The 27,907-nt window shown below is 31.2% G+C and overlaps 1 protein-coding gene across 9 annotated transcripts in view; it reads right to left on the bottom strand.

Annotated features, from left to right (window-relative positions):
* Nucleotides 1-2,633: 2,633 nt before the first annotated feature.
* Nucleotides 2,634-27,907, bottom strand: part of LOC139527291 (serine/threonine-protein kinase 36-like) — a 44,690-nt gene continuing 19,416 nt past the window's right edge. For 5 of the 9 annotated variants that reach the window (XM_071322638.1, XM_071322640.1, XM_071322643.1 and 2 more), the window contains 21 exons: nt 27,167-27,272; nt 26,338-26,488; nt 24,457-24,474; nt 21,863-21,993; nt 21,216-21,323; nt 19,167-19,265; nt 17,900-17,994; nt 17,065-17,128; nt 16,194-16,304; nt 12,443-12,517; nt 11,853-12,080; nt 9,620-9,723; nt 8,990-9,103; nt 8,208-8,367; nt 7,733-7,871; nt 7,429-7,552; nt 7,004-7,064; nt 6,276-6,405; nt 4,993-5,065; nt 4,362-4,458; nt 2,634-3,597 (listed from right to left, as the gene is read on the bottom strand). In XM_071322638.1, coding sequence (XP_071178739.1) covers nt 3,409-3,597; nt 4,362-4,458; nt 4,993-5,065; nt 6,276-6,405; nt 7,004-7,064; nt 7,429-7,552; nt 7,733-7,871; nt 8,208-8,367; nt 8,990-9,103; nt 9,620-9,723; nt 11,853-12,080; nt 12,443-12,517; nt 16,194-16,304; nt 17,065-17,128; nt 17,900-17,994; nt 19,167-19,265; nt 21,216-21,323; nt 21,863-21,993; nt 24,457-24,474; nt 26,338-26,488; nt 27,167-27,272 — 2,377 coding nt within the window. In that variant the 3' untranslated portion in view covers nt 2,634-3,408. The remainder of the gene's footprint in view (nt 3,598-4,361; nt 4,459-4,992; nt 5,066-6,275; nt 6,406-7,003; nt 7,065-7,428; nt 7,553-7,732; nt 7,872-8,207; nt 8,368-8,989; nt 9,104-9,619; nt 9,724-11,852; nt 12,081-12,442; nt 12,518-16,193; nt 16,305-17,064; nt 17,129-17,899; nt 17,995-19,166; nt 19,266-21,215; nt 21,324-21,862; nt 21,994-24,456; nt 24,475-26,337; nt 26,489-27,166; nt 27,273-27,907) is intronic. The other 4 variants (XM_071322639.1, XM_071322642.1, XM_071322645.1 and 1 more) reach the window with 1 other exon arrangement.

Below are 27,907 nucleotides of genomic sequence, written 5' to 3'. Positions count from 1 at the left end.
TTTGGTATGGGAGTTGTGCGGTTTTTTTTTTTTGGTTTTTTTTTTCTATGGTCGGGTTGTTGTCTCTTTGGCACATGCCCCATTTCCATTCTCAATTTTATAATAACAAAGAGCTGTGTAATAACTTCAATGAACAAATGTGTTACAAACAACCTTGTCACTATGAACACTTTTTTCAGTTTGTTATTCAAATAACCATGGGCCAAACATGTGTATAATTAAAAACAAAGACAACGTCAGTAAGTGGCTATATCAAAATAAAGGTGGAAACCTCTATCAATGTAGAAAAGTTTAAGCAAGATTCAAGTTATCATCCTGATAAAGATTGTGTGCAGTATTTATGTCATGGACTCACTTTGAAAATTAAAATCGCAATATAGATGTTCCTACTAAAGAATGAAGAGTTTCAGATTTCTTTAGACTCGACTCAACACAATAATGTGTAAATCTGATATATCCGACGCGTTCACATTAATACCCATAGCCCCCTAATAGTGGCTGATGTTCTGTATTAAATGGTGATTATTCTTATACTAAACTAGCTTTTTTCACAACTCAATTTGAAGATCCTTTGATTCAAGTTTTTAGCAGATAGTAGTTAGATGCGTATTGTAGATATATATTTAAACTTCAAGATCTGAACCAAAATTAGCGCGAAATGCTGTAGCCATGGGTTAATTTTTTCAACAAGCCATAAATGAACATGCAGATGTAGCTTTAGACACTCTATTTACATTATGCAGATACAGTATACATATTCGTGTTTGATAATTTATCTTTAACATGCATAAAGACATAAAAAGATGTTTAATGTTGTGTCGTTGTTCTCCTGTAATATTTAATGCGTTTCCCTCAGTTTTAGTTTGTTACCCCGATTTTCTTTTGTCCATAGATTTATGAGTTTTGAACAGCGGTATACTACTGTTGCCTTTGTTTACAACTTCATTAGTACATTTAAAAAGAATTTGTAAGAACTTTTATTTTTTTTTAATTGTTAATACTTAATATAGGGGCCGAATTAATTAAATTACTCTGGTAATGGGAATATTCATTAATTCCCCAAAATTCTGTAGTTCATTTTTTGGCAATTCACATTAATGTTTGAATGGACAATTGTATAGCGTTCATTTTGCTATCTAAATCAAAATTAGTTTGAGGAAATGCATTTCTAGCTCTTGTAGTTCTGCCTACACCGAGTTTAATATGACCTTCCTTTTGTCTCTTTTAGCTGTCTACACCGAGTATAATATGACCTTCCTTTTGTCTCTTTTAGCTATCTACACCGAGTATAATATGACCTTCCTTTTGTATCTTGTAGCTATCTACACCGAGTTCAAAATCAATTCCATGTGTATTACTGACATTTATAGTGTGGCTCTTGAAGCCTAAGTTGTAATCAGTTAGCTACAACTTGTTTAGGAATTTAGTTAATGCTAAGTCTTAATCGAACCAAAATGTAACTTAAAGTTGAGCTGAGTCTTTATTAGGAAGTCTTATGTATATTGTAATTATATGGTAGTCATATTTTGAGATTGAAATGTAGATTATCTTGATTTATGAATTTTGTAAGAGAATATTAACTGCTTTTATTTTGTATAATTTGTAAATCAAGGAGCGAGCAATTACTCCTATTTAAGAAAGTAGGTCGCCATCACTTCTTCTATTACCACATGAATACTAAGATCCGTTATCAAATATATGGATGTTCTTTTTTTTATTGTATATGTAGAATTAATAAGTAGCAGTATTGCAATATGGGATATATGTCAATGACTTTACAGCAGTCAAACAGTTACCTGTAGTCAGACGATAATCATATCTTTAGCACCACTAAGCATGCTTACCTCGTGGTGTAAAGTTTGAGTCCGTCTTTGAGTAGCCATTTGGATGGGTATGTTTTTTTTTATTTATAATTCTCATATACTGTACATCTAACAAGGATTCTGTCATGATTTATGCATACTGCTTCCTATCGGAGTAAAATACATCTATGTCCTGCTTAACATGTCGAAATGTATTATTATATTATTTATTTATGTATTTATCTGTCTTTGGTGTTCTTGCATGTATTTATATGTATTCCTGTCATGTAATGTTGTCATTTTAGCGGCATCTTTATTATTGCCATAAAGCGCAGAGGTTTGGCTAGCCACAAAACCAGGTCCAACTCACCATTTTTTTTTAAATGTCCTGAACCAAGTTATAAATATGGCAGTTGTTATCTAATATTTCGTTTCTATGTATTATGTTTGTTTTTTGTTGCACTTCTGTGTTCTCTTATTTAATTGTTTTCGTCTTTTAGTTGAAGTGTTTCCCTCGGTTTTAACCAGGATTTGTTTTCTCTCAATAGATTTATGAATTATGAACAGTGGTATACTACTTTCGCCTTTATTTATGACATCAATTATACTAATGGAATGAGTAAACTTGACAATTCTTTTCAAGACAGGTATTTACATCATAAACTTCAAAATAAAAACAAAATAGCTATTTTGGCTGTATCTTAATTCAAATTATACACAAATTAAATAAAGTGATTTTTTTTATTATGGTTAGACACCCTTTCAACTTACTGCAATTAAATTTTCTAACATTCAATCAGTAGACTGCTTAAGTTAAATAAATCAAAACTATGATAAATTAATTGTTTATTAATATATGAAAAAATACGATGATTATTTTGTATTTCGACAATAAAAACAATCAATGAGGTAAATAAAATTACGTTTTTTAAGCATAACAAAAAATGCTGCCAACAAATAGTAAGTTACTTATGAAAGTCAAACTGATATATATATATTATTTTAATGATATTCTCATATATCAGCTGTAAGTCACTTCGTGTCCAGTAGGTAGTATTTTACAGAATGCACTGTCTAATGAATTATTTGTATTTAGTAATACAATGTATTATGTAAAAGTGGTTCTAAAAAATGAGGATGAAAAAAGCTTTAAAAAAGATAAATATTCATAACAATAACATAACAAAAACAACTTAATCTATTACAGCAGAAAAAGAAACTGTTAAGTGATATCGAAATCCAAAAACATCCCATTAACCATTTTGTAAAACATGTTTTTTTGACATAATATAACAACATTGTGATATGTATTGTGATAGTAAAAGATAAAGACTGGACGGTATCTTACAATCACACATATATGTCTTATGTGAACAACAAAAAGAAATTTGTATGATGGACGGTTTCTCATATACTGACAATACGACAATGGATGGATGGACATTTAATGTTTGCATAGATCTTCTAGCTTCCTGTGGTCATGCATCTTCTGTATGTGACACTCTTTGTTTTGTTTACTCCAAGGTCATCACATGTCAGTCACATGATTATATCATGTGACTCATTATTTATTATGTGCAATATTATTCTATTTTTCTGTAATAAATCATCCTTTGCCTTGTAACATTCTGACAAGTTTGCTACAATGTGAGTACACAACACTACTTGATCCATTGTTACTATGGAAACTGTTTATCAACAAACTTTGGCTTTTAGATGACCTTGACAATGGTCTTGGTGTTGTGGCAACTGATATGGCATTTAGTTTATCTACAGCCTTCTGATTCATCATTTCCTGAAAAATAAAATACCAGTAAATTATTGTTATATCCTTGTTAGAATACAAATGATCATGGATGGTTTTTTTTTTTTTATAGTTTGGACTTATTGTTATATCCAGTGATCAAGGTTTCACAAAACAATGGAGCCAACTTATGATTTTTTTCATCGCAACTTTGTTTATAAACTCTTTTAATACTTTATAACAAATCATTCAAGCCAATAAAGGTATTCATTTGAGAATGTAGGAATATAAATTTGGTCAGAATACTGGGATTGAAATAACTTTCTACTATTGATATGATTTAATGAACTGACAGTATTACATTCTGGTAAGAAACTTTTTTTTTATGCAACATGTTTTATTATACATCTGGGTGTTGACTTGACAGCAATAAAACATGTTACAGAGAAACATTAATCAAAAAGATTCCCCAGAATCAGGCAGATTTAACTTGGTTCTTGTTTACTGTTGAGGGTTGTTTGGTGACTTCTAGGTATTGTTTTCTGGGTTCTAATTTAAAGATCTACTGTATTACAAAAATCTACTGTATTACAAAGACATTGTGTGCATGAATGATAGGGACTGCAAATATAATGGATCAACTATAATACCCAATGGTATTTTATATTTGTCAGTTAGTTGCAAATAACTTAAAACTCTTTTTCAGGTAACAAAAATCCAAAGTTCTGCATAGAAAATATTATTTTTTTTTATGCTTAAAAAAATGCAGATACTGACTTATTTTTAGAAATGTTATAAAATATGATCACTATTACCTTTTTAAGTTCATCTTGTTGGGACAATGTACGTAAAGCTAGTATGGCATTTACTTGTACACCCTGATTTTGGTCATGACATGCAAGATCTAATAACCTACAAAATAAAGAAGAAAATATTGGCATATATGGTTATCTTTATTTTCTTACCATGCTTACATCGACATCATTTGGTGTGTTGTAAATATTTTTACCTCATGGGTAGTCTAAGTTTGTCAAATACTCTATATTTGTGTATCTATGTGTATTTCATTATTAAGTGAACTTATGTGTATTACAAAATGTACTATCATGACTATGTGAATCTTATATGTATAACTATGTGAATATAACAGTATAACTATGTGTATATAATATAATAACAATGTGTATATAATATAATAACTATGTGTATATAATATAATAACTATGTGTATATATTATAATAACTATGTGTATATAATATAATAACTATGTGTATATAATATAATAACTATGTGTATATAATATGTATAACTAATTTTATCTAATGAGTATAATTATTTGTATCTAATGTGTTTAACTATATGTATATAATTTACATAACTATATGTATCTAATATATTGCTATGAGTATCTAATGAGTATAACTATGTGTAAATGGATATCTTACCTTGGAATGATTTTTTGTTTCTTTAGTTCTAAACATAGAACATTAGAGTGTGCACCTAAATTACCACAAGCACCTGTAAAACAAAGATATAATGAACATGTGTAGTAGATCTTATTTCTTATGTTAGTGATAATAAAATCATGAATACCATTTTACTGTGAACTAAAAAAATAAAATGTTGGATAGCATTATAAACAAGAATGTGTCCAAAGTACACAGATGCCCCACTCGCACTATCATTTTCCATGTTCATTGGACCATGAAATTGGATAAAAAATCTAATTTGGCGTAAAAATTAGAAAGATCTTACCATAGGGAACATGTGTACTAAGTTTCAAGTTGATTGGACTTCAACTTCATCAAAAACTACCTTGACCAAAAACTTTAACCTGAAACTCTCACTTTCATTTTCTATGTTCATTGGACCGTTAAATTGGGGTCAAAAGTCTAATTTGGCTTTAAAATTATAAAGATCATATCATAAGGAACATGTGTACTAAGTTTCAAGTTGATTGGACTTCAACTTCATCAAAAACTACCTTGACCAAAAACTTTAACCTGAAACTCTCCACTTTCATTTTCTATGTTCATTGGACCGTGCAATTGGGATAAAAAGTCTAATTTGGCTTTAAAATTAGAAGGATCATATCATAAGGAACATGTGTACTAAGTTTCAATTTCACTGGACAACAGCTTCATCAAAAATTACCTTGACCAAAACCTTTAACCTGGGGCGGGACAGACAGACGGACAAACGAACGAACGAACGGACGAAGGAACAAATGGAGGCACAGACCAGAAAACATAATGCCCCTCTACTATCGTAGGTCATAGGTGGGGCATAAAAACATAAAAAATAAATGTACATTTTTACCCCCGAATATAGATTTATGCTACAATATAAACTAAAGAAAATTCAACATGAGGAGGAAAAATTCATAGGTATTAAATTTTAAAGGAATAAAAGACAAAATGGTTAATTCTTCCAATACATACATGTATATGTTAATCTTTTTCTCATATTTAAGGTTTAACACCTTCAATAGTATCAAGTTAAAAAAATAACGTAATATATTATTAATATATTGTATCAAACAAAACAGACTGAACAGAAAAACTTTCTAAGCTGGCTTTCCTCCTAAGACCCTTTTTAACAAGATTAATATATTTCAAAACATTCAAACCGAACACCAGTCTAAACCAATTATAAAGGGGTTTGGTGATAACAGCTTTCACTGTACATTGTAAAATAAGAATTTTTACAGTACTAATTCTTTACTTACTAGCAGCATTTGCTTTAGTTTTAGAGACAGGATCTCTCAGAAGTTCTACTAATAATGGTATACATGGTTTTAACTTTACATAAAGGTCTCCATTGTGATAGGCTGCATTACCTATGGCATAACTGGAACCCTAGAAAAAAAATTAAACACAATTAAAAAGTTTACCTGTCCAGAAAAATATGTATCTGGACGAAGTTTCTTGAAGAGTGTCAATTCAAAATTTGCATTCAAAATCACTTAAATTCTAATCAGCAAGAGAGGTCAATCATATCAACTTGTCTCTTTCTGGTTCCAAGTCAAGAACCAGGTAGGTCAGTTATGCTTGAATAAGGAAAATAGTTAACATTTTATAATTCATCATAACTTTTGATTGAATATTCCTTTGCAGCAATGATCTAATCAATTTTTTTTTTTATAAATTTTTATTTGTCGTGTTAAATAAGGGTAGTAATGCCCTCTACCGTCAGGTGTGCAACAGTCTATTTCATATACCGTTTGTGTCAAATTGGTTGAAATTTTACCTTGATTAATCAAAATACATGTATCATTATTGTGATTCATCAGAGGTTTCAAATAATTATGTTACCATCATTTTTGAAGAAGAATATTTACCGTTCAATATTTGTCGTGAAGGTTCCCCCATCACAACCCTTTTAAATCCCTTGACAAATTTATACTGATGTACTGTGTAGATTTTGTTAAATTATACTGATTTGTAACTACTATACCTTCCTAACATTTGGATCTTCATCCTTTAAACCAGCTATTAAACCATTTAATAACTTTTCCCTGTTTAAAAAAAAAAGAAAATTGTTCAATGAGTATTTTCTAAAGTTATGACTGTAATGTTTTTCTGATTGTTAGTTTGTTCACATACTTGACTGTCTTATCTTCTTCTTGTGTGTGTACAAATGTACATATGATTACTATTTTTCATTACTTGTTCATGTGACGAACATGTGATTACTATACTTGTTCATGTGACGTACAAGTGATTACTATTTTTCATTACTTGTTCATGTGACGTACATGTGACTACTATTTTTCATTACTTGTTCATCTTCCATACCTTTGTTTAAGTACACCATACATATGACTGTTGTGTCCCTACCTTTGTTTAAGTACACCATACATATGACTGTTGTGTCCCTACCTTTGTTTAAGTACACCATACATATGACTGTTGTGCTTCATGAGATTCCCCACCAAACTGCAGGCTCTAGATCTGACTGTTGCTGAGTTATGTTTGATCAGCTTTAACAATGGATCATAATCTCCTACAATTAATCAAAAGCTTTTGATGAATATTCATAACTGTATTCAAATAACCATATAACTTAATTCAATTAACTTTTCATTTGTTGATTGAAAACTAACATATCTTTTTTTATTTATCAGAAAAGAAAAAAAGCATTTGTGCCTAAAAGAACACCCTGTAACTTCCTCTTTAGTCTCACCTTTGCTGCCATGAAACACAGACTTGACGAATGGTGCATGCTGGGGCGACATTCTGACAAGATGGCTACAGATAGACACTACATCACTGACTACAGTTGATGAGGTTGACTGTGTACACTGGGTTAACAAGGATACAGTCTGCCAAAACAAAGGATGAATGATAAATCTCTTGAACTTTTTAATGCAAGATATTCAATTTTAATAATTTATGAATACAAAAGACAGTCTTTGACATTCTACATCCTTCTTGTTATGCTTATATATGAGTCATTAAAGAGAAACTAAAAGGAGAATGTATCTGAATATATTATTATTCAAGCTTTGCAATTTTCAAAGTTTAAAAGGGGCATAACTCTAGAACTTTACCAAAACCATAATACATGCATAAAACATTTTTTCTTTCAATCAGAAATGAATTAGTTCCTTCTCCAAATATCAATCTACATATCTAAGAAAGTACCCATGACCTCTTACCTTCTGCTCTTTGACACATTTACAAAATTGTTTGAGAAATTGCTGACTGCCGAGAACCAGTCGTAACATCAGATTGATAGGGATTTCTAGTTGTTCATTCTTCAGATACTTTGTACAACAAAATATAAGTCTTGGGAGTAGACTGGCATTAAATAAACACCTAAATAATAAAATAAAATACATGTATTTATAAAATGCCGATGAATAAAGAAAACCAAAATTAAAATTATCTACACAAAATGCAATATGATTTATGAACTATATAACTTTGTATTGATAATCACATCTTCTATATTCTCAATTGAATTTATACAAAAATTGTCCGCCATTTATGGTTAACTTATGTAGTTGAGATTACTGTCTCTTAAAGTTCATACCACATCACATTCATATAAAATTTAATTACCATTTAAAGTCCAATTCTTCAACCAAACAAGAATGTGTCCAAAGTATACATGGATGCCCCACTCGCATTATCCTTTTCCATGTTCCATGGACCGTGAAATTGGGTAATAATCTAATTTGGCATTAGAAAGATTATACTATAGGGAACATATGTACTAAGTTTTAAGTTGATTGGACTTCAACTTCATCAAAAACTACCTTGACCAAAAACTTTATCCTGAACGGATGCACGGACGGACGGACAAACGAACGAAGGGAAGCACAGACCAGAAAACATAATGCCCCTCTACTATCGTAGGTGGGGCATAAAAACAGCACTTTCCAGTTCTTAAATGCTTTCAAATAAGGTATATTAAAAGGATTAAAAAGTTACTGACTGTTGGACTTGATGAAGCAGCTCCTCTGCAATATCTACAGCAAATGGAAAACAACACAACTGTGTGACCTCTAGTATCATGTCGGCAGTCAGCTGTGGACCGTCACAGTGAAACCTGTAATAAAATATACATGTGTTAAATAAATGTGTGACCTCAAATATTATATTGTAAATTCAGAAATTATTGCAGGGTTTTTATTATTTCGAAAAATGCAACAGAGTTGTAAACACAATAATTTGAACTCACATTTTTAAAGGATTTTATACGAATTAAACAGTATCATTTGTTCTGTGTTCTTCAAAGTAAGTTTTGTTTTGTTCTGTTTGTTTTTTTGTGTCAAGTAAATAATGAGTCCTGATAATGACAAATATAAAGAACACAACTTTCTGCAAATCTTTGAAAAGGAAGGATAAAAGTCATTAGAGAAACAGATTCCATCACTATAACTTGTGTATTACGATATTTCTGCACTCTCAACAGTTACATTCTAATTATTTAAAAAGCTGAGACTGCAAGTCTTGCCCTTTAAATATTGAAATTTAACTGTTTCAAGTAGAGAAATATGGTACCACACTTGTTTCAGTGATGGTATCTATATGTAATCAACATTACAGATCTACCTTAACTTACCCATTATAGACAGATGATAGGAAGTCTTTGTGTAACAGATGAACTATGGTTAACAGTATGATACTATCGGGGACAGCCAGGTTAGGGATACACTGGTTAGTTTCCTGTAATATATAAAACAGTTAACAGTATGATACTATCTGGGACAGCCAGGTTAAGATACACTAATTAGTTTCCTGTAAAATTAAATGCAAAACAGACACATATTAATATCATCATAAAAAGCTGAAACTATAGACTTTTTTAAATTTTAATATGATAATAATTAACATTTTTTAGTTTTCAACTTCCAGTGGACATACATGTCTATCAGGAGCATACCTGTCAACTGACCAGTATTCTGCAGGTGTGACCCAAGATTTTCACAATTCTGACGGATCACCCAGGACAACCGGCAGGTCATTGAATAACCCCGGGAATTCTGAGAATGACCCTTTTTTACCTGGATTTCTTAGCCTTGAGATTGATTTTATAAGTGATTTTTCTATGAATACAAGCAAATTCATAAATCCTCCATGAACAGGAAGTTCAGCTAGCTGTGTAACTGTCAAATTAAGTGACCCATTAAGTGCATGGCTTCACTTGACAGCTTTGGTGTCAAACAACCTGTTAATTAACACCGATTACCTTAGCTTTAGGTCGTAAATAAATTTCAATGTTGTTTTACAAATATTTTTCAACTTGAGTTACTACCCCTTTTTTGTCACCATTCAAAATTGTTCCTTATCTTTACGTTTTTTGGGGTAAATAAGATAAAATCTACAACAAATAGAATTAAAATACATATTGAAATATAAATTTTCATTATTTTTAATACAATTATAAAAAAAAGATGAAAATTATTTTTTTCATCTCAACTTCCTTTAACTGTTAAACTTTATTTTAATGTACTCTTTTAAAAAAACCTGTTTTTTTCGACTGTGCATGGGCTGTATAGCCAGCCAAGATCGATAAAAACTTCATTTGTTGCTGAAGTCCAAAGACAGACTAACCGGTCTCAAACACTAAATATTCCGTCAAGATAAAATAAACAAAAAAAAAAAATATTCTCATTTGTAGATTATATCTAAGTGCTTGTATGTGAGGCTGAAATGCATCAGATGAAGTATTTTATTGAAATATCAATAATAAAAGAAGCAGACATAAAGTAGCGTTACACAAACTCATCAATAGCTTTAAAAGTGTAGTGAAATAATAAATAGTAAAATTTAATTAACTTAACCAAGTGAACACGTTTTGGAAACCTAGATTTAAATTAAAAGAAAAATGTCCCCTAAATACTGAATTTCAGCTCGAAAAAGTTCATACGTGTTGTGACCTGATATTTCATTCTTCAATACAGTTTCATGACCTGCATTTTCATTGTCACAGGCTGACAAGTATGTAGAATGATCAGGAGTCAGGACAAGAACATAATAACAAGATATGAATACGAACCCTGCAATTTACTAAATGGAAATGGTAAGCAGGATTTTTAGCATGTTTATTTACAATGTAGGAGTAGGTAGGATAACATGTCACCCTTTATGTACACATCATTTTATTCCAAGCTGACTAGGTTTTGCTTTAACTATTGCACTAGACTGAGAAAAGTAAATAACACTTTTTCAAGTCTCCTTAGTGGTCTGTAATGTTAGCGTGGACTACCAAAGTGCCAACAGAGAAAAATTGGTTGATAAAAACAGCTTGAAACACCAAGAAAGATGAGAGACGATGAAGTTATAGGAACTTTATTGACCTAATCATATATTTCTGATATATTTCCAACCTATTTATATATTTTCAAGCTTGAAAATGTGACTTATTCCAGAGGGACGTCCTATCACAATCAACCTATCCTTTTTAGCTCACCTGGGCCATAGGGCCAAGTGAGCTATTCTCATCACTTGGTGTCTGTCGTCATCTTCCGTCGTAGTCATTAACTTTTTAAATTTCGAATTTCTTCTAGAGATCCACTGAATGGAATGAAACCAAACATGGCATGAATATTCCCTTTGAGGTGCTGACCAAGTGTTGTTACTTTGAAGCTGATCCATCATCCAAATGGCCACCAGGATTTTTTAATTGATTACAGGGTCAATATTAGACCAAATTTGGCCTCAATCATTACTTGGGATATGATTTCTATCTATTTTTACATGATTTCCAAAACCAAAGTAGATTCAGGTGAGCGACACAGGCTCTTGAGAGCCTCTAGTCCATTAATCTAAGTATTATAATTCAAAGTACCAACCTTAGTAAATACAGTAACAGCCATCTGAAGAACAGCCATTAGTCCTTGTGGCGAGACAAGAGTCCAATCAGGAGGATTGAATCCCACTACATTCTCACCATCTTGGTCTATATCATGTATGGGGGTGTCTGTCTCCAGATTGATGACCTGTAAGGCCTGGGCCACACGGTGCCACAATGTACCCCAAATACCAGTCTCTATGTACATCTGAGCTACAGGACCTTCAGTCTGAAATATAGTTCATTCATTAAAATTAAAAAAAAAAAACATAAAGGATCAATATCTTTCTTTAATTGTTGCATAGATCAAACTTTGATCAGTAGCAAAAATTATATATTTTTCTATTTTTACAGTTTTTAAAAAAAGATGGAAACAAACTTTAATCATTAATTTATACATTTATGATCTCACTTAAGCTTGGCTATCAAGATACAGTACAAACTAACTTACCTGTGCCAACATTTCACACAGTAACAATAGTAGTCCATCTAATACTCTGTTACAGTACAAACTCACTTACCTGTGCCAACATTTCACACAGTAACAATAGTAGTCCATCTAATACTCTGTTACAGTACAAACTCACTTACCTGTGCCAACATTTCACACAGTAACAATAATAGTCCATCTAATACTCCATAATCAAATGGACACCTGACACATATCTGAAAAATACAAATAAAAAACATTGACAACAAAATTTAAAAACATTTTATTTCAAAACAGTGATTACCCAAAATGAAAACGTTTTTTTTTCATATATAAATGCTAGTCTGCTGATTGATTATTTACACAAAACACAAAAACCAAGCAAAATATTCTTAAGCAAAAATTAAAAAAAAAAAAATGGAAACCACTTTAAACATGTAAAAAGCAACCAAACATGCAAAAAAGAGCAGTTCCTTTAACATTTTTATAAACATAAAATAAATCATTTCAATTTTTATAGATTTTCAACATAGAGTTTTAACAGAGTTTTACTTACTGATAAAAGAAAACATATTAACAATACAACATTATGATTAGATGGTTTTAACAGCTAAAAGCAACTATGAACAAAAAATTCTCAACATATAACATTATACATATTTTTACATTGTAACAGTTAGAAATTCATCAAATTTGTTGAAAACAAAGAGTGTACAACATGCACTAAAAGAAAAAGTGTCTGAGTTCTTATATGACAATGCAGTTGTGATGTCTAGTTGAAAGAGGAGGCTCAGTTGCTGTGTGGTGGAGGTTGTTCATCTATAGCATGTATAGTATAACTACCCTGTCATCTCTGAGATTGTGAGTTGGGACAACCCAGGTACTGAGCAAGGTGTGTTTGACACTAATCTAAATTAACTGAATTTGCCAGTGTTCATGCTGAAGGTTGTCGGTTTTATTCATAACCCTTTTTCAAAGGGTCGATTTATTTTCATAATAATAAAAAAACAACTCTGTGGTCTCATGTTCACTTGTTCTAGTTCAGCGCAGGAGGTTGTGGGTTTTGAACCCCACAAGATATGAGGAATGAGAGCAAAGACTGGTCAGCTCGGAGTCAGAATAAGGTCTGGGTAAGGTGACATGTATTCCTGTGGACTGTTACCTTGTGAACTAGCACGTAAAAAATCCTGCTCAGTATGTCTGTATCATACACAGTACGGTTTATATTTATATTATGTTTTCATATTCTTGTCCTGAAAATGCATTTTAATTTGCTGCTGGATGCTAAGCAGTCATCCATATTAAGTGTACAACATGCAAAACATTTGGTTATCTCAATTCCAATTTTTTGCCCAATCAGCATGAAAGTATCAAAGCTCTGAAATCAATGTATTTATGTTTTGTCACTGATGAAGTCTATTCGTTTACCAGTGGCGGATCTAGGAGGGGGTTCCAGAGGTTGGAACCCCCCTTTTTTTTGGACGATCAATGCATTTGAATGGGAGCATATAGTTGGAACCCCCTTTACTCTGGGTTGGGAACCCCCCTTTTTGAAATGGCTGGATCCGCCCCTGGTTTACTGTATCATTCCAGTAAATCTAACAAAAAACTGGGCACCGGCTTCCTGCACCTGTAAAAACTGACTGCCACGAAATAGCCCAAAAGTAGCGCTTAAAATTTGCGTTAAAATACAAACAATCAATCAATCAATAACAAAACAGGTAAGAATGAAGGAAGCTGCAATGTAAACATGCCCTGAAGATAAACATCAAACTACCAAGAGAGGTGTGCAACAATAACTACTTCCTGTAGAAAAGCAAGAATGTAATCATGAGTAATTATACTGCACCAGGAATCCTATATTGATTTACCTCATCCTGTTGGTAGATTATCTTTTTGTTAATACATCATTGTACATTGCAACATTCATAAACTGTGTATTTGATGACAGAATTCACTTTCCTCCTTTTTAAATGTTGGAAACTAATTTTTGTGGATATTGTGGGTACTGTCAAGGGGGCTCGCAGGTCTAAATAATTTTTTTTTCTATTATAGGATTTTGCTATATTTTTCTATAAAAGGACTTTATCTTATATTTAATGTATAAATAAAATAAAAACATGGGGTCACCATTTATTTACGCTCACAATCTGGCTTCAAAAGAAGCATACATTTTCGTAGAGGCACTTTTTTTCTGTTGAACTAATAGGAAAAATAGAGGTAATATCGAAATAAAAAAAGAACTTAAATACAGAAATCCCTCAAATTTTACAAAAGTCTAGTTTAAGTACAGTTTATTTGAAAATTATAATAAAAAAATATAGGTCACTGTTGAATTAAAAAAGATATTTCAATTTTAATGCAAAAAAAATGTCATTTTTGCACCAAAGGGAGATAATTTGGAGCTTTCTCAATGATATATACATTTTAAAAGTCATCTAGGGACAACAAGAATTGATTTTTGTACCATATGATAAAGTAACAACTATTATTGCATAGCAATATAATATTTCCCACAGAACGTAACCAAAAGTTAGCGTGCAATAAATTCTAATATTGCACTAGTGCAATAAATCTTCAAAATTCATGACGTCATCAACGACAAAATCTTAGTTTAAACCAATTTTTACTCTCAAATATTATATTGCTATACAATAAAAGGGTTATTGCATGAATATTTGGGAATATTGTCCCTCGTAGAACATATATTGCACTCGCAAGCTCGTGCAATATAAAATTCTACTCGGGACAATATTCCCCAATATTCATGCAATAACCCTATAATACGGGTAATAAATAAAGTATGATATGAAAAATAAATGTTTATTTTTTTTCTGAAATCTTTATACCCTCCAGCCATCTTAAACCATGAATTTAAATAATTTTTTTTTTTTTTTTTTTTAAATTAATCAAAGCTTTATTGCACTTTTGCTGTTAACAATTTAAATGTTTAACAATCACAAATTGTCTATAAGTTTGTTAGCAGACTTTGGCAAAACCACAAAATTAAATATCCACATAAAATAAGTTTTCATCAGTCCACAAAAAATGTTACCCTCTTAAAATAAAGGAATCCACAGTACAGTGAAATCAGAATAATTTTTAAGTTTGAATTTTAATTTGCGAAAATTGCAAAATATATAGTTTTCACCATAAATCTAATTTTTTAAATTTGATAGCATTATTTGTATAGAATATTTCCTGGAATAGACCACTTTCGAGTTAATCTGTCATCGAAAAAAAACTTTGCAACGTCATTTACCAGATAGAAGGGATTGCCTGTATCCCTGCACTATTAACGTTTATCACGCGTCTTAGTGATCGTCATTGTGCAGGATAATCTAGAAATAATAGGTGTTTTGTAGGTACTTAATCATAATTCCCTCATGACAGCAGTCCTGATTGTCAATTATGAGAATTCAATATTTGCCGCATATTTCGTACAATATAAAGTTAAAGTTTTCCAACCACTTACTCAACATTGGAACGGAAGTGATGACACACCTAAATGCATGAATGATGTTCACTAAAACCAGAGTTTTTGACGGAAATGCATCGAACTAGAAAGTTGTCTATTGCAATAAAGAATCTATTGTTCAACAATATTATATGTCAGAATAATAAATGGATGCTCAATTTTCTGAATTTTGTGTATTTACAGTGACTGATTTCTTTAAAGAAAAAACAATTGTTTTTCCCCACAACATTTCATCTTCCTTCATATTTTCCAACTATTCTTTACTTAATTTTTCATTTTTCCTACCCATTCATTCTTCATTTGTTGCATTCTCAATAATCTTATATTTTCTCCTACCTACCCCTCAACCCTGGAATTCTTCCAGATCATTCTGTTTCAAATAAAACTTCTCCCTTCATTTTTATTCATTTCTCCCGAAAATAATATATATTTACCTGTTGTAGATCAGTAAACACAGCCAGACATGCCTGTAGCATCTCCTCAGGTTGTACCTCTACAGTCAGTCCACAGTATATCATCTGACTAAATACCAAAGCTGCAGCGGCCTATAAAATGAAATATGACAAATATTTAATACTCTTATCTCTTTTTCAAATCAATATTCAATTTGCTTCACTTATGTCTATAATGGTATATGAATTTCTCATTCTCTTCTTTCTGTTATTTATTTATTTATATTAAGCTTGCAAAATCATAATACAGTATTATTTTGAAACAGGTTTTGTTCACACATAGAAATGTTATGTATATTTTGCTATAAAAAAGAACCAAGGTCATGTTTTTAACGTAACAAATTCTTTACTGCACATTTGCTGTAAGAATTTTCCAATTTTCCAATTTTCCAGCATTCATTCTAGTATGACTCGGGTTAATTTAACCTGCTAGTTAAGGGAAGCACTACCATCGATTCATTTATTTTCATGGGTACCAATTTTGGGGGATGTAGGAAAACTTGCATGTTTTTGTGGATATTTAATTTTGTGGTTTTGCCAAAGTCTGAATAATTTGTAATCCACAAAGATTGGTATCCAACGAATAATAATAAATCCACAGTATATGGTAAAAGTAACACTTGCCCATTATGTTACCATTTATAATACCATTCTACAAATGTATAGAATAAATAATTGTGAATACACTTACAGATCATGAACTAACATATTTTTTCCAGAAACAACTCTGTAATCAATATGTACAGTGTTCTTGAATCGGACACAGTGCTGAAAAAACAAATGTCCATTTTTGCCCCTTTTAGAAAAAATTAAAAGTTACAAGAAAAAAATAATAGAGTAAAAAAAAACTTACTGTATGACTAGCTATTGTGGACTCTAGGAAGATTGAGATCATCACACTAGCTGCATCTGTTATTCTACAAATACAAACAAAATATATTATAACACGTTTAAGAAACCTTTTATTTCAACATCCCAAATTTGCTAACAATAAAATAATCCCGATTCTGTTAATGCAGAATAAGTATAACTCATGGATTATTTGTTTTCATGGATTTCGATGGGGAAAGGTTATATTCCTGTACGGACATTTTTTATAACAACAAAATCAAATATCAATGATTATAAACCAATCTCCAGTTGTTATTTATGAATGAGTTACATCGGTTAACTCCAGATCAATTTTCATAAAGGATTTCATTGAAAAACACATTGACTATGCCAAGATTTTTAGAATGAAGCCAATCCTACAAAATATATTTCAGTCAACAATTTTGAACCCCAATAAATATATAAAAAGAAGCATTCAATTCTTCAGTAAATTCCAATTATATAAGTTATATGGTTCGCTACTGACCCCCAACAGATCCATAGAGGGGCAGTAAAATCCATAGGGGGTGAGGCCGGAGGCAGAATCCCTTATGGATTTTATTTGCCCTCTATGGTCCATATGGGGTCAGTAGTTAATAACTAAATTATCACACGCTCGACTTTTTCTGCTGCATTTTGTTGAGAAATAAACAATGAAACACAACAACATTAATAGATGACGTCAACATTAAAGTGTCATAAAACGCCTATGAAATTAACTACCCCCCTAAGGTGTCATAGGGGGTCACCATATGATGGTGTTAAACCAATCACAACATGATAATTTACCAGCGGTGCAATAAATGATAACAACTTACGCTGTTGGCATGGTCTGTAACTGTATGACTATAGTACTGTATATGTGAAGAATCATCTCTATTACAGAATTAACTTCCATGTCTTGGATCTCAACCTATAAACAGTATGTCATGTGATTAAAAATAATAATTTGACCTTCGATACTTTAATAGGGGTCCCAACCAATATAGAGTTATACTAGAGCTAAACTTTATCCCTAACCTTACCATAACCTATACCCAACCAAAAAAATTACTTAATCTTAACCACATATAAACCCTTACCTTTACCCTCAAGTACAGAGACTCCTTTAGGTGAAAAAGGTCAATAATTTGGTATTGGACCTTCTTAAGGCAACAATGTTAGTATTTTGACATTGGTATTTTTAACATTTTCAACATTGTCATATGAGCAGGAGGTTTGGCTAGCCATAAAACCAGATTCAATCCACCCTTTTTTCTTAAAATGTCATGTACCATATCAGGAATATGGTAGTTGTTATTAAAGAGTCTGTTTTTAAGTTTGTTGGCGTTAGTTTTTGTAGCAGTTCAGTGTTTCTGTTGTTTGTTTTTTTTTTTTTTACAGCTAATTTCCTACTGCTTGTAGAGTTAAAACTTTTGTTGGCTTGCTTTGTTTGTATAAATGTTTATTCAAGCCCTGTAATTAAGATTGACATCTTCTAACAACACAAATAGATATAGTTAAACCTGCATACATTATATTTAAATTTAATTGAACATTATCCCAATAACATTGTATAATATACAAACAAAGCAAGCAAGCAAGCTAACCAAAGTCTTGCTTTACATGCATTAATAAATTAGCTGTAAAGCTGATGTGTTTCCCTAAATATTGGTATGTGACCTGGATTTGTTTCAGTTAAGGTGGTAGACCTAGGTTAAGGGAAATAACTCTTAAAATCATCAGTACGTATGTGTCAACTATTTTCAAAAACATATTCTAAGCTTCTAGGTTACATAGATTATTTTCAATCTGTTTCAGGTAAATGCTTAAAATACATTGGTGAACTTGACTTTAACAAACACTTGACTGATTTTAAGAGTTATCTCCCTTAACCTAGGTCTACCTCCTTAAATTAATTTTTGACTATAGAACAGCAGTATACTATTATTGCCTTTATTTAGTAAAAGGAAAAAAATCTTATTTTTGCTTTTTTATATCTGTGTTTACTGTAACCCTGTTATCTTTAATGTAGTTTATATTACTAAAGGGGAAAATATAAAATGAGAAATAAAACTAAATCAACATGTGCAGCTAAATAATTACCTTTCCCATAAGGATCCCCATTAGAGAATCCATATGCTGCACTTGATTAGAAATATATGAACACAATGTGGTAGACACTTGGCAACAGGCATACATTATCTGAAATACACAAAAGGGAAATAATAAGAACTTGAATATTGAAATGATAATAATTTGTAGCCTTGTGTTTGAAATATATCTATGAAATATTATTAATACATTAAAATCAACAAGACCAAATTTTGTAAATTTAACTGTACCAGCTCTAGCAATAAAATCAACCCTCGTTGAGATGACTAACGATAATCAATAAACAATTTATTTTTTTCTATCGTAAAATTTGTACCTAGTAATTAGAATACAGGGCTCACCCTACCAGGCGACTTGGGCGAAGAAGTCGCCTTCCCGACCGTCACTTCGCTTTCCCCGACCCCCAAAAGCGAAAACAAGTCGCCCTGTTCTTGACGATACTCGCTTTCAGTCGCTTCCGTCATCGAACATTTTCAATTTTTACCAAGTTGATGAAACATGAAATTTTTATTAATAATTAAAGAAATTCAGACATAAACGATTCATTATCTTTAGAAAAGAGGTTCAAGCATTGTCTTCGCAGTGTGTAGCAGGTTATTTGATAAAAATACAACTTTTTTTATCACTTCGTGCATTTCCGCAAGTTCCGGTGCTTGTTACTCGAAAACATACATCAACCTAAATTTCGGCGGCAAAATAAGTTTGTTACTTCATTTAAACGTGATAAAAGTTGCCTCCAGTAAATGTTTAATCCATTTATTGCATTAAAAACGTCATGTTCCTTTCCAAATAACTTGTCAAACATCGTTTATTTTTGTAAATTTTCTTGCATTCGTCCGCCATTGACCGATTTCTAAACTATGGATCTGAACCGGACCAGCTATGACAGAAATCCGTACTTTTACAATAATTACTATGGACGCACGGATGGAACAGCTGACAGAAGAATATTGATCCCAAAGGGAAAAATTACGCATTCCACACGCATTAAGAGACTTTTGGTTACATCTAATTGATTGGTGTATATAATTCCCTATATTTTTTATGGATTGTTTCAAACTATTGATTAAAGTTGCTTAACTCTGAGACTATTATATTAATATCAATTGGCCCAGCTTAATAACTTTTATATTTTTTATGAGAAACACTGAATTTCATACACAAGATAATTTTTATTTAAACTGTAATTGATATATTATAATTTCTTTACATTTTTTAAAATAATTTTTTTTTTTTTTAGTGCTAGATATTTAGTTGGTAGTTTCTCATGGTAGTTTCTCACAAGAACCTTAGTAAAACTTAAACAACTTTTAATTTCAAATGTTACTTTAATTGTAATTTTTTTACTCAGATATGAATTGAACAATATAAAAAGAACATTATTTACATATGGCCCTTTATACTATTGTAAAATCCAAACATTGTAGCGCATCGCGCAAATGAGCACTTCTCTTTCAAATCTAACCACTTCTCCCTATAAGTTTCAAAAAGAGAAGTCACTTCTCCCTATAATTCTGAAGTAGTGTGAGCCCTGGAATAAAAGTGAAAATTACCACTTTTAGAAAATTTTCTTTTATCTTATTTTGCTTCAAATGGAATAATAATATACACTTAAAAATTTATCAAACCTGCCATTTCACATTGCTACCGTATAGCTAGTTATTTTCGCAGGGTGTAAATTTTCGCTTATTTTCGCATATAGAACAAAATCACCAAAATTAATTCTGCCAATTTAAAAGTGTACATGCAAAGGTATTGATGAAAGTTTAGAATCCGCCAATATAATAACTGCCAAAATATTTCATATACCTTATTCAATGAAAATTGTGAAATTTTACACCAGTGAAACCCACAATATGGTATTCACTAAAACAGATATATAGCTAGGTGTCTTGTTCTTCAATCTATTGAAAATATCAATAAAAAAACATCACCAAAAATCACCCTAAATATTTATGTATAACAATTAAGTTAAAATGTATATAAAAGGACACCAGATTCAAAAGTTGTATATATCATATTTCCAGTCCTAGCACTTACTTTAAGTACATTTGTACAGAAGAGGGGATGCCTCAGTAACATAAAGAATTCATCTGTCTGCTTTTCATTCCCTTTACATGCCATCTTGTCTCCTAAATAATGTCCAATCTAAAATGATAAAAAAAAACTCAGGGGTTTTCTCATTCCCATTTCACTCTCAATTCTATTTAAAAAAGTTGTAATAGGAATTAAAGGACATACATTACCAGCATATATTTGTCATGTATAAGCATAAAACATTTGTGAAGCAAGTCAAGTCAATAAATCCAGCATAAACTAACAGTACCACTCTTTTATTTGTTTTGCTTAACTATTTGACCTTTTTCCGAACTTAAAATGTTTAAGTTGTCCCCCTTTGTCCTTTCTCTAAACTCCATGAAGTTTAGCTCCCTTATGCCTTTTTTTTTATTCATGAATTTAGTTTTGTGTCCTTCTGCCCTTTATTTGAACTCCATCATATAACATTATCTCCCCTTTGCTCTTTATTTTAGGTCCATGGCATAGATTTCACTCTTTGTTCACAGATTACATCAGAAGACAAATGTATTTGAACAACCATAGTGTAGTAACTAAAGACTTGTCTGACTTTATTTTGTCAGATTAATCACAGGTTCTAGTGTCGTTAACATCAAGGGAGATAACTTTACCTTTCTACGACCATCAACAGCATCATCAGCAGTTAGAGGCAGATTAACCATGGCAGCCACTGTGGTCACACCAAGGGAGATAAGCATGTCCATTCTTTCCCCTGCCATATCTTCATTTCCATCAGTAAGTTCTATAAGAAAATGAATCAATATTATATCTTTATCCAGTGTCTGTAAAGACCATTTTGAACAGTTTGTTCAAATGAAACACTAACATATTGACACAATATATACTGTTTTCCTAGGTACCGTTTCAATTTTTCGTGGATTGTGGAAAAATTGTGTTTTCATGGATATTTGATTTTCTGGTTATGTTAAAAACAGCTGACAACCTATACAACATTCATACTTCGTTGACGAGGGCCTTGGTGTCCGAGTGGTCTAAGTAGTAACTAACTGTAATCACTAGCCAGTCAACACTGAGGTTGTGAGTTCGACCAGCGCGTGTGGGTGCACTTGAGTCCAATCATATTTGACTAGGATTGTTAGTTTTCCTATCGAAGGTCAGTGGTTTTCTCTGGGCACTCCTGATTCCTCCATCAATAAATAATGGCCGCCACGAAATAGCCTAAATGCAGTGCTTAAAAGTGGCATTTCAAACACCAAAATTAAATACTTCGTTTAACAGTAAATTTGTTGTAATGAATAAATCTGCAAAAAGTACTCCATGAAGGCACGATAAATAATGATGAATCTACAGAACCCAATTTACCAATTTCAAACAACAAACAATATTGGTATGCAACAAATGAATTTACTGTCTATATGAAGGGTAGAAGTTGAAGCTGTGTTCATTTGATATAAAAATTACACTCGTGTCTCATGAACGACCACCTCTGATTGTTTCCATGAGGGTGCCTCAGTGGTCTAAATAAACTAGTTCATTTACAGTTTTCACTCGTCTGTCAACCTCTGAGGTTGTGATTTCTAACCCACACAATCATTTATTAAATAACATTGACAAAGGAATGTCAGTCTAACTGTTGAAGGTTGGTAGTCTTTGACCAGGCACTCTGTCTTCTCCATTAATAAAAACTGGCCATGATGATAAAGCCAAGAATACTGAAAGTTACCTTGAACACCAACAAACAAACAAACAAACAATTTGTTTTCTCTCCCAAACAATTCTTATAACACCTATAATGTTGCAGAATGATATTTTGGCAAAAACAGGGAAATCTAAAAAAAAAATTAAAAAGCAACACAAGCATGGAAAATCGAAAAAGCAAACATCTTCAAGACATTTAAAAAGTAAAACCTATCAAATATTAAAATAAAGTTGAGCATCAAGTCCCTGCTTACATGCGTTCTTGGAGTTTTATCTCTTACACACATTGCTTGCATGCTTTCAAGATCTTTAACAACTGACTTGTATACTCAAGTCTTTTCACAACATTTCAATCATCAACGAAATTCTAATAATGCATGCGGGTAAGCAATGCTTTTGTAAAGTATTTTGAGGTGAACAGGTTCATCTTTTTCCATAGAAGGCATAGGATCAAGAAAAGGTCAAAGGCAAAGCTATGAAGGTCAAAGGCCATGCACTGAAGGTCAAAGGTGATGCACTGAATCTAAATGTGAAGTAAATACTCATAAATATCTGTTGAATGAGAAACAGAATATAATAAGTGTTAGTTAGATAATTTTATACAAGTTTGGATGTTCAATAAAATTTATCACACATTAATCTACAAATGGACTTCTAAGACCAATAAACAGATATTTATAAAGGTTAGTTTGTAATTCACTTGAATTTCACCTTATTAGACAATTAATATGCTTTGTTATCTTAATGTTTAAATGAACAGTAAAATACATTATTTCAAAAGGCATCTAAATCGTTCATATCTTCATTTATAAATCAAAGAAAAACTAGTCTACTGTAAAAAATCAAGAAATTTTATCAGTAAATATCTGCAAAAATTCCCCCCCCCCCTCTTCATTTTATTGACTTTAAAAAAAACTATTTTTCAGCAGTTTCTCATTCAATTATTGGACTGTACTCAATCATGGAACACTACACTGTGCCATGCACATTTGAGTCTGGTAAATTACTAATGATTTTCAACAGTGTATTTCAGACTATTCAAGATAAAAACTTGCATGTAAAATAATAAGGCTTTTTTATCATAATATCCAACACCCATGCAAATGTATTCAAATATGCAAGGAATGTTATTTTAACTGAAACCATCCATGCTGAAATATTAAAAAGTAATTTTAAAACTTCCAATATAATTTAATGGAATAGGTCTAAGTTAAACTTGGTCAAAGAGAAATTAATTTGTTTATTACATAGATTTATACACCATCATCAAAATAAAAATGAAAAAGAGGCCTGTTCATAAAAATTCGCATTTCATGCTAATGCTAATACAAAATAATTATAATGAATTACTTGGATCTTCATGGGCTCTTTAATTGGAATAATAACATGGTACCTTATCTTGTTTCGATCACTGAGTAAACTGAGTCTCAAATCATTTTTCCATATTCATAATCAGTTTAATAAAAGTTATCATAATTTTGTTTATCTATGTAATAACTAAATTTAAGAATGCAGTAATAATAAATGTGGTGCAATAACTTCTTACCTTCTAGTATATCCCATTCTATAGAAATCATTTTAGTTACAATCAGCATAATAAGTATTAGAACACAAAAAATGTGTAAATTTTTCCATATCTCAAAAATGATTTAATGTTGATTTTACATTGAATCTTTCTATTAGCTTCTTAAGGAGGTAGACCTAGGTTAAGGGAAATAACTCTCAAAATCATCAGTACGTTTGTGTCAACCATTTTCAAAAATATATTCTAAGCTTCTAGGTTACATAGATTATTTTCAATCTGTTACAGGTAAATGCTTAAAATACATTGATGAACTTGACTTTTACAAACGCTTAACTGATTTAAAGAGTTATCTCCCTGAACCAAGGTCTACCCCCTTAAGGTGGTACCAAACACCCTGACTAAAATTGGATTTGGCTGTTTAATTTTCATATGAAATAAAAATTTCAAAAAACTTGAACCACACACTGTCTCGGAAAATTTTTATTGAATAGATAACAGCTTGACAAACACAGATTTTGATCATTGCATGCATTGAGAAACTTTACATTTCCTTAACAATACAACATGATTAAATTATTTAGCTGCTTTTACAGAGTTATCTCCCTGTAGTGTTAGGTACCACCTCAATTTGTGAAGACTCATTCTTTCTTTTAAATCTAATTTTAAACTCTAACCGCTCATACTAATTTTCCCTCATATGAAAACAAATAAATAGAAACCAGAATGTGTCCATAGTATGCAGATGCCCACTTGAACTATAATTTTCTATGATCAGTGGACCCTGAAATTGGGGTAAACACTTTAATTTGGCATTAAAATTAGAAAGATCATATCGTGGGGAACATGTGTAGTAAGTTTCAATTTGATTGGACTTCAACTTCATCAAAAACTACCTTGACCAAAAACTTTAAGCAGGACAGATGTACAAATGAAGAGATGTACAAACCGAAAAAAAATAGTACCCTTATTAGGCGGGGCATCAAAATTCAATTCCTTTCCACACTGATGAATCAAACTTACCATCAAGCCAGAAAGGATGACCCATCCAAAATGATCAGAAGTGAATGTACATAGTAGATTTATTGAAAACAAGTCACATTTTTTTAAAATAAAAGATATTTTTATAAGTTCTCGGAGGTGAATATGGCATAACTAAAAAAGTTTACAATTTACAAAACTGTTTCTAAAGATTGTAAATTCACAAATCATTGCATGGTCTTTATTTATGTGACTTTGAGAGTATCCCAAATATAAGACGTCTCATTCTGGTATGAGATACATAAGAGTATACGTAACTTTTCCTGAAATCCCAATAATTAAGGTGGTACCCAACACTTTCACTAAACTTAATTTGGCTCGTTTAATTTTCATAAAATTTTGTCAAAGTATTTACTTTGACACTTTAACAAAAATTTAAAAATTAAAAAAAAATTTGAACCAACCGTTTTGTCAGAAAAATTACACTGGTTATATAGCAATTTGACAAACACCAATTTTGATCATTGAGAAGTTTAAGATTTCCTTTACAACACAATGTAATTAAAACGTTTAGCTGACTTTACAGAGTATCTCCCTGTAGTGTTAGGTACCACCTTAATCTCACATTTTAGTGCTTTCTTCAAAATTGGCAATAAAAATTGCACACAATAATTTCTGAATTAACGGAAGTCAACTCTTCTTGAACAAATAAAACTTTAAACTTTATTTTCTTATTAAAGTAGCCAATTATTCAATTATGTTTAAAAACAGATTGTGGACTTCAGAAAATAGCATAAAAATCTATATGTGTCTACATCCAGTCTGTTACTGCCAGAACTGTAAAATAGTTATCTATTTGCTGCATATACAAAACAGTAACTAGCTATATAGATAAATATTTCTATAAAAGTAAAGATTTTTTACCTATTAACTTTTTTAAGCGAGCTTCTTCTAATTTACAGCAAGCAAGTATAGCATCAATGGCATCAGTTTCTTTAGCAGCCAGATGAGTAAAATACTGGTTCCCAATCTTTAATTTGTCTCTTTCCATTGCCTCACATGTATACATTGAGCACTGCAAGTGAAACCAAACATCTTAGTAATGCATGCCTTTGCATTATAAAAAAACTAATAAAAAGAGTCGCAATGTATAAATTTCAATAAGACAGCAACCTAACCACGTTGATAACCAAATAACATCTAGACACAAACTTCATGGAGTTGCAATACACAATATGTCAAGTGCTAATTCACACAAGTCAAAAGCTACATGCATGTTTGAATCATTGCAGTTATAATTAGATATAAGAAGATGTGGTATGAGTGCCAATGAGACAACTGTCCTTCCAAGTCACAATTTGTAAAACCATGGAGCCGTTACATGTGACAGATGTTTAAGAGTTTATATTGCAATACTGTTTAATTGAACATTGTCAAAATAATGGTCAAAACAGGAGAAAATATAAGTCAAAGTTATTTTACAATTAAACAAATAAAAAGTCTACCTTATTCATAACTAAAGGCTGTCTGTAAAAAATACGATGTAACTTATAGTTGCCAACAATTATTTTTCTTATTCACTTATTTTACAATTATGGGTAAAATATTTGTAAAAATCTTAGTCCTTTCTTTTCTCAACTGAGAAAATATTTACTAAATGTAGCCTTCAAACCTTATACCTATTCGTATCAAGTACTATAACAAATTGTTCACAATTCTTTATAATCAACATGATTACGTAGTTGACACTTACCAAAATAACTTGTTCTCTGAGGCGTAGATCTTCGTCTGATGACACATTCAGTAACTTTGGAACTAAAGACATGTATTCTGTCATGGCATTTAAGTACAGTTGTCCTCTGTATAAAAGGAAAATGCATAGAAACTGTTGTTTACAAGGAAGAGATACTGTTTCAAAAAATTTTTCTTGGAAAAATCAATTTTTATTGTTTGTGCACATACACTTTTTTAATGGATTGCTGTTTTCATAGTTTGTTCACAAGCATTGAAACATTTTTGATGAATGTCATTCTGGTATCTTTTGCTTTTCTTTTTCATAGTTTGTGCACAAAAACTGTTTTGAATGATCAGTGTTTTGATGGTTTTGTGTACATTTTATTCCTGTTTTTTTGGAGAAAAAACACGTTATTGTCACCAATTGCAGTTCTAAGTGGAAAAAAAATGTTATTTTCTAGTATTTTGAATGAATGATTTAAGACTTGTAACCTTACAAATTAATAGCAACTAGAATGCAGAGAAAAAAATAAACTATTAATGTCAAAACCAAAATCTACCTAGAAACTGTTCTGTATTTTATTTTTATAGCATTGTATTAAAATCTTATAAGATTTTGTAAAATGGCACTTTCCCTATAATCTTGCATGCTATATATATAGCATTTCCCCTTCTCAACTAATAATGATACAAAGGTATAACAAAAACATTTTAACTATGAAACAGAAAACTCTATCAACAGGGGCAGATCCATCCATTT

The sequence above is a fragment of the Mytilus edulis genome, chromosome 6 (genome assembly GCF_963676685.1).
Source record: "Mytilus edulis chromosome 6, xbMytEdul2.2, whole genome shotgun sequence".
Lineage (NCBI taxonomy): Eukaryota > Metazoa > Mollusca > Bivalvia > Mytilida > Mytilidae > Mytilus > Mytilus edulis.
Note: the sequence above shows the minus strand (reverse complement) of the source record. Positions and strands in the feature narration are given on the sequence as shown.